Here is an 8,597-nt window from a genome sequence, read left to right on the forward strand (position 1 = left end):
TGTTGCTTTGTTGTTTTACGCATATAAAACATTTAAAATTGTTTATGGAATGACTTGTGATAATAATTGAAAGCATTTCCGTTTGGCTGAGTTTCTTTAAAAGAAAATAAGGCTTCCGTTATGGTTTTGCCACAAACAAATTAAACAAACATTTTAAATTAAAATATTAAGTTTTAAAATGAATATAATTATTAAATAAAATTTTAAAAATAAATAAAACACCCACCAAGTTTTTGGCAAACAAAAACGAAAAAAAAGAAGAGACTCTTTAAAACCTAATAAAACTGAATGAAACCTAAAAGCAAATAATAAAAAATACAAAAAAGTAAAGCCTGAAAAACTCGGTTGCAACTCACTGATCATGCCTCACTGCTATTTTGTTTTTTTACACATTATTTTTACCTGCCACTAAAACTCACACAAAACATAACTAAGGAAGTAAGTTTTTGTTCGAAAGAAATATTGGCCAAATTGTTTAGTATTTCAAACCTCCTCCCTCCCCCTTTTAAAGTGTTAAAAATTTTCTCACTTCAAGTTATAAAAACTCTTGTTTAAGCCAATTTATTAATCATTTTTTGTGTTACAGTTGTTGTGTGAAGTTTAACATTTTTTTGTTTTCTAATTACTTTTCTTTTTTCCCTTTTTGAAAAATTATAAAGAAAAAATAACAAGTTTTTAAAAAAAGTTAAACTAGATAAAGTTTTTTTCCTCATCCTCTTTTTGGAAAAATCAGTAAAATGAACAGTCGAGTGATGGTAAGGACTCGATGGAGAAAAAGTATTTTGTTAAAAAAAAGAAAGAAAAAAATATATGTATTTTTATAATTCATTCATAGTTGTGGAAAATTTTCGTTGTTATTGGCATGGCGTTATTAATGTATGCAAATTATGCGGAAGCTGGGTGAGTAAAACTCAAAAGAAACGGAAGTGACAAAGAAATTACCCAGAGAAATTATTAAAAAAGAGAAAAGTGTGTTGTTTAAATAAAAACTAGTTTATTAATTCTCTGAAACTGTAAAAATGTTTAACATAAACAAAAGACTTAAACAACAAACCTAGTTTGCTAACAAGCATTTTCCCTAGAATGTAAACATTAAGCGGCAGGCTTAAAGCGTAAAAAATCAACAAAATAACATCAATAACAAATTAGTTAGAGTCCAGACTATAGACCAGTCAGACTAGGTCAGACTATAGACTAGACTATACACTTAACTATAGACTTGACTATAGACTAGACAATAGACTAGACTATAGACTAGACTATAGACTAGACTATAGACTAGACTATAGACTAGACTATAGACTAGACTATAGACTAGACTATAGACTAGACTATAGACTAGACTATAGACTAGACTATAGACTAGACTATAGACTAGACTATAGACTAGACGATAGACTAGACTATAGACTAGACTATAGACTAGACTATAGACTAGACTATAGACTAGACTATAGACTAGGCTATAGACTAGACTATAGACTAGACTATAGACTAGACTATAGACTAGACTATAGACTAGACTATAGACTAGACTATAGACTAGACTATAGACTAGACTATAGACTAGACTATAGACTAGACTATAGACTAGACTATAGACTAGACTATAGACTAGACTATAGACTAGACTATAGACTAGACTATAGACTAGACTATAGACTAGACTATAGACTAGACTATAGACTAGACTATAGACTAGACTATAGACTAGACTATAGACTAGACTATAGACTAGACTATAGACTAGACTATAGACTAGACTATGGGCCAGGCTAAACTATAGACTAGACTAGACTATAGACTATAGGCTAGACTATAGACTATAGGCTAGACTATAGACTATAGACTAGACTATAGACTAGACTATAGACTAGACTATAGACTAGACTATAGACTAGACTATAGACTAGACTATAGACTAGACTATAGACTAGACTATAGACTAGACTATAGACTAGACTATAGACTAGACTATATACTAGACTATAGACTAGACTATAGACTAGACTATAGACTAGACTATAGACTAGACTATAGACTAGACTATATACTAGACTATAGACTAGACTATAGACTAGACTATAGACTAGACTATAGACTAGACTATAGACTAGACTATAGACTAGACTATAGACTAGACTATAGACTAGACTATAGACTAGACTATAGACTAGACTATAGTCTAGACTATAGACTAGACTATAGACTAGACTATAGACTAGACTATAGTTTAGACTATAGTTTAGACTATAGACTAGACTATAGACTAGACTATAGACTAGACTGTAGACTATAGACTAGACTATAGACTATAGACTAGACTATAGACTAGACTATAGACTAGACTATAGACTAGACTATAGACTAGACTATAGACTAGACTATAGACCAGACTATAGACTAGACCATAGACTATACTGTAGACTAGACTATAGTCTGTAGACAAAACTATAAACCAGATTAAAGACTAAACTATATTCCAGACTATAGACTAAACTATAGTCCAGAATATAGACTAAGCTTTAGTCTAGATTATAGACTAAACTTTAGTCCAGACTAAAGACTAAACTATAGTTCAGACTTTAAACTATAGTCCAGACTATAAACTAAGCTATTGTGCAGACTATAGACTAAACTATATTCCAAACTATAGACTAAATTATAGTCCAGACTATAGACTAAACTACTACTGTAGATTAAACTATAGTCCAAACTATAGTCCATACTGTAGACTAAACTATAGTCTAGACTATAGTCTAAACTAAAGTCCAGACTATAGTATTAACTAACTATATACTATAAACTTGACTCCTCTTGACTTCAGACTCCTCACTAGACTGGGGCATAGTCTTTCTTTTACTAACCTAAAACAAAACACTTTAAAATCTCATTAAAATGAAGTTAAAAACCACTAACAACTTCAAATTACTTCTTCATCTTTCCCTACCAGCAAACATCAAAAGAAGAAAAAAATCGTCATACACGTACCCATCCATAAAAAGATCGAAAAACATACACACACCGTCATCAAACACATCCATCATCATCACAAACCGATTGTTCTCAAAGAGGAAAAGAAAATCATCGAGGAGCATCATCATCCGGTTATAAAAAAGGAACAAGTCTCACATGAACATCATCATCATCATGAGGCAAAACATGAACATCAACACAAACATAAGCATGTAGAACCGGTTAAGGAATATGAGGAGGATCATGAAGAGGAACATGTACATCATCATCATAATTATGAGCATAAGTCACATGATGAGGAAGTCGATGATGATTTTATAGAAACAAGGCATTAGTTTTTTATAAAGTTATAAAGGACATTAGTTTAATAGTGAAAATAAATAATAAGTTATATTTAATTGAAAGTAATGTAAAATAATATTTAAAATTAGTAAAAAGTTAAAAATTAGTTATTTGTTACAAAATAAACAGAATGCTAAAAAATATTTTATGATAAAACGGGTTGTTTACTTTTTGTATAAGTTTATGTGTTATTATGCTACACCCTGTTGATAAAACAGTGCCAACAGCTGTTATGTGTCGTTTAGGCAGTTTTGACAACAACAACATGTGTTTATGTTTATTGTACAAACAGAGAGCAAAAAGAAAAAACGTGCGTTTGCTGCTGCAGAGAATTTGTGTGATTTTTACATTTTTATAAATTTATGTAAAATTTTATAGAAAAAATGGGTAAAAAAGTGTATAATGCTAAGGCTAGACAAAATCCGCAAACTATAGTGGATAATTCTGGTTTAAAAGATGTAAGTAATTTTATTTTTCCCTGAATTTCTGAGAATTAATTTTTTGTTGGGCAACAGGTAAAATTGGAATTATCAGAATTGGCTGAGGGCTCCGGAGCTGGTTATGATGAATCGAATGCTTTGATATTGCCCTCCCAAAAACGGGCCACTAAAATTAAAGTGGAGCACCGACAAAATGTGAAAATCTTGACCAAAAAGCAAAGAAAACATTTGCAGGCCATAGTGGATAAGAAAAAGAAGAAGGAAGGGGTGAGTTTTTATTACATTTGTAAAAAATTGTTAATTAAAATATTTCTTTATAAAGCGCGCCGGTTTATTGGAAGCCTTGGCCAAGGTGCAAGTTTCTGAGACAGAATTGAAACAGTATACTTCCATCAGTCAGGTGCAAACAGTGGGTGTTAAAAAATTAGATTCTTTAGAAGAATTAATGGCCAAAAAACAACAAAGACAACAAAATGTAAAAGTGGCTGTAGGTGGCAAAATAAGTTCCATTAAAGGGGCAGCCAAACGGAAGCTTTTACTAGAAGAAGAGGCTGAGTTAAATGCCAAACGTAAAAATCCCAATATAGTGGGTATGGAAGAGGATGATGATGATGAAACCACAGATGAGGAAGACGAGGAGGAGGAAGAAGAGGAGGAGCCTAAGGCAGAAATTAAAGAAATAACAGAAAAAATCGATGCAAAAGAACAGCAAATAATCCAGGAAGAAAAGCCCACAAAATCTAAAAAACTTGAGGAAACTCCTAAGAAGGAAACTCCCAAATCATTAGCCCCTGCCAGACCCACTGTTTATGTGCCCGTAGTACGTGATCCCGAAATTCAGGCGGCCCGTTTAAAATTGCCCATATTGGCAGAAGAACAACAAGTAATGGAGGTCATTAATGAAAACAATATTATAATAGTTGCTGGTGAAACAGGTTCTGGTAAAACTACCCAAATACCTCAATTCCTCTATGAAGCAGGTTACTGTGAAAATGGTAAATTAATAGGCATAACAGAGCCAAGACGTGTGGCCGCCATAGCCATGTCTAAACGTGTGGGTCAGGAAATGAATCTGAGCGAAAAGGAGGTATCCTATCTTATACGTTTTGAGGGTAATGTTACACCGGAAACTAAAATCAAATTCATGACCGATGGTGTCTTACTCAAGGAAATTGAATCGGACTTTTTACTCAAAAACTATTCGGTTATTATATTGGATGAGGCTCACGAAAGAAGTTCTTATACTGACATTTTGGTGGGTCTTCTATCCAGAATAGTACCGCTAAGACTTAAGAGAGGAGGCAATCCTTTGAAATTGATTATTATGTCGGCCACTTTGCGGGTAGAAGATTTCACCTCCAACTCGAGATTATTTAAAATTCCTCCTCCTTTAATAAAAGTGGAAGCCAGGCAGTTTCCAGTGACCATACATTTCCAAAAACGTACTCCGGATAATTATGTAGAAGAGGCCTATAGGAAAACAGTGAAGATCCATTCCAAACTACCAGAAGGTGGTATCTTAATCTTTGTCACCGGCCAGCAGGAAGTTAACCAATTGGTGCGCAAGTTAAGAAGGACTTTCCCCTACAAAAAGCTGGATGACAATAAAAAAGAACAGAACGAGGATAAAGCTACCAAAAAAGAAGAGGAAGAAGTTGGGGCCCAAGACAAACCTGATACCGATGATGAATTTGATATGAAGCGTGCCATACGCAATGTACGCAAATCGAAAAAGAAGTTTTTGTCCCAATTGGCTTTACCCAAAATCAATTTAGATGATTACAAACTACCTGGTGATGATACTGAGGCCGATTTATTGGAGAATCAAGATTCTGATGCAGAAAATGCTGATCCAGAAGTAGATGATTTAGATGATGAAGAGGATGATGAAAATCCTAATGTTATGGATGAGGATGTGGCTGCCTCTACTACCAAACAACCTTTATGGGTTTTACCTTTGTACTCCTTGCTGTCCTCAGAAAAACAGAATCGCATTTTCCAGCCTGCACCCGAGGGTACACGTGTTTGTGTGGTTAGCACCAATGTGGCCGAAACTTCTTTGACTATACCCAACATCAAGTATGTGGTGGATTGTGGCAAACAAAAGACCCGTCTGTATGACAAAATTACCGGTGTTAGTGCTTTTGTGGTAACTTATACTTCTAAAGCTTCAGCAGATCAAAGAGCCGGCCGTGCTGGTAGAGTTAGTGCTGGCCACTGTTATAGACTTTATTCCAGTGCTGTGTACAATGATGAATTTGAGGATTTCTCAGTGCCTGATATACAAAAGAAACCGGTTGATGATTTAATGCTGCAAATGCGTTGCATGGGCATAGACCGTGTTATAAACTTCCCTTTTCCTTCACCACCCGATACAGTACAACTGCAGGCTGCAGAAAAACGTTTAGTTATCTTAGGGGCCTTGGAAAAAGTTACTGAGCCCTCGTCTTCACTTAAAGATATACCACCTAAAGTTTCCCGTTTGGGTCACATCATTTCCAGATTTCCTGTAGCTCCTCGTTTTGGCAAAATGTTGGCTTTGTCTCATCAACAAAATCTTTTATCCTACACCGTGTGTTTGGTGGCTGCTTTATCGGTGCAGGAGGTTTTAATGGAAGTTAATTTTGATCGTGAAAAAGATGAGGCCGCTCTTACATTGGGCAAATGGCAAAAGAAAAGACAGTCATGGGCTTCTACTGGCAATTACCAATTACTGGGTGATCCCATGGTTTTGTTAAGGGCAGTGGGTGCTGCTGAATATGCCGGCTCGAAGGGGGAACTGGTAAAATTCTGTGCTGAAAATGGCTTAAGACATAAAGCCATTACCGAAGTGCGTAAGCTGAGAGTACAATTGACTAATGAAATTAATTTAAGCATTAATAATGTTGACCTCAGTGTGGACCCCTCTATGGCACCTCCCTCTGATGCTCAAGCTAGATTTTTAAGACAAATTCTTTTGGCCGGCATGGGTGACAAAGTAGCACGCAAAGTTTCTTTAGCGGATATAAGTGATAAAGAGGAAAAGCGTAGACTTAAATATGCTTACAACTGCTTGGATATGGAAGAACCGGTATTTATGCACTCCTCCTCCGTGCTCAAACAAAAACTACCCGAATGGGTTATATACCAAGAAGCCTATGAAATACAAAATGGTGATTCTACAAAAATGTTTATAAGAGGCATTACCGCCATAGAACCAGAATGGTTGTTGCTGTATGCTCCCTTATTGTGCAATATTAGAAGCATTAAAGAGGAGCCTTTACCCCGCTACAAAGCCGAAGAGGGTAAGGTTTATTGTTTTGTGGATGCCACCTTTGGCAAGGCCGGCTGGGAGTTGCCGTTAACAGAAATTGAAATGCCTATGGAGGAAAAGGCTTTTTGGTGAGTATTTTTTTTTTAGTTTAAAAAGTTAGAAGAAAAATTAAAACTGTTTTTATTTATTTTCCAGTTATTTTGCCATGTTTGTGTTGGATGGTCAGGTGTGTCCTCAACTTTTACCTTTTAAATCGAAATTGAAATCTACACCCTCTTCCTTAACCAAAAGTTGGTCTAATTTGAATGAAAATATTATGAAATTCAAAAGATGCTTTATGTCTAAACGTATAAATACCAGGGAGAAGCTATTGGAAGCCTGGAAAAATAATCCTAATTGTAAGTTATAATTTTTGAAAGAAATTTAAAGTAATGTTTCTTGAATTTGTTTAATTTATAAAAATTTTCTTTTTTTCCTTTCAGTCCTTTTGGAAGAATACCACAATATGTTGTATGATGTTTCCCTGTCAGAATTGACGCCCATATGGCCACCCACCAAATTAGATTAGTTGATTTTTAAGAGAATTTGAAAAATACTTTTAATTTTATAAAAATGTTGAATAAGAAATGAAATAAAATTAACAAAATATTAAAATTAATTATAATCTTTTATGTGTTAAAGCAAAAATCCTAAGTTCCAAAGAGTAACATTAACAGAGTTTTTATAAAAAAGAAAGATACAAAGGTAGAAGTAGCTTTCCGGACTAAAAAAGCCCTTTGTGGAGCTAAAATAACTAATAATACTTGGTCTCTTCCATAATAAATTGAGGAATCTGCTGGAGTATGTTGTATACCTTCATAAGGACAAGGATGTATGTTTTTATAATAGAATATGATAGTATCTTTTCTCTTATTGATTCCCCACAAACAGTTTGTAAAGGGATACATCGTGACTTTCTCTTGTCTCACTCTTAACAGCTGACAACCTATTGTACCCAACCAGACACCTTCTTTCTTAAATTATTTCAACATTTGTATTCCTACAAGACTTCTGACTAGTGTACTAATTGACTAGAGATATAAGTTACTAATTTTTTGAAAAATATCTTCTTCCGAGAGAATTTTTCTAGCAAGCCAAGTTCCAAAGTACATGGGAATCTCAAGTCAACAAAAACCTTAAAATATATTTAAAAAGACACTTACCTTAACTGCTGTCACGTATTTGCAAGTGGAAATAGATTTGTAAAGCTGCAGCTCACTTATAGCAGATGATTTTGTGTTTAAACCGGGCCAAAAGGACATTCACCATTGTCTCGGCTTGATAGAATCTACCACAATTGTAATTTTTAGCTTTGCTTTTAAAAACCCTTATATTTTTTTCTTCTATTTTATTTTTTCTTCTATTATTGATTGGAGAACTACTAGTGACCATTCACCACTGACCCGGACACATGGGGGCTCCCACACACATGATTTTTTGCTTTACTTTAAAAACCTTTGAATTTTTATTTAATTGATATTTTCATCACGCATATTCTTTATATTTTCAATTTACTTTATTAAAACACCTGTGGCTTTCATTATTTA

At 34.2% G+C, this 8,597-nt stretch overlaps 2 protein-coding genes across 2 annotated transcripts; both read left to right on the forward strand.

Moving 5' to 3' along the window:
• The first annotated feature begins 737 nt into the window (after window positions 1-737).
• On the forward strand, window positions 738-3,311 carry LOC119602759 (histidine-rich glycoprotein). Its single transcript, XM_037954453.1, has 3 exons — window positions 738-755; window positions 836-900; window positions 2,954-3,311. Exons 1-3 carry the CDS (start codon window positions 738-740, stop codon window positions 3,309-3,311), a joined length of 441 nt encoding a protein of 146 aa, XP_037810381.1.
• Window positions 3,312-3,613: 302 nt separating this feature from the next.
• Window positions 3,614-7,669, forward strand: LOC119602746 (probable ATP-dependent RNA helicase kurz). Its single transcript, XM_037954431.1, has 5 exons — window positions 3,614-3,776; window positions 3,834-4,025; window positions 4,081-7,139; window positions 7,207-7,409; window positions 7,494-7,669. Exons 1-5 carry the CDS (start codon window positions 3,702-3,704, stop codon window positions 7,577-7,579), a joined length of 3,615 nt encoding a protein of 1,204 aa, XP_037810359.1. The 5' UTR covers window positions 3,614-3,701; the 3' UTR covers window positions 7,580-7,669.
• Window positions 7,670-8,597: the final 928 nt, after the last annotated feature.

Source organism: Lucilia sericata, unplaced genomic scaffold (genome assembly GCF_015586225.1).
Source record: "Lucilia sericata isolate MDLA Ls3-8-SP2 unplaced genomic scaffold, ASM1558622v1 Contig000251F_arrow, whole genome shotgun sequence".
Taxonomy (NCBI): Eukaryota; Metazoa; Arthropoda; class Insecta; order Diptera; family Calliphoridae; genus Lucilia; species Lucilia sericata.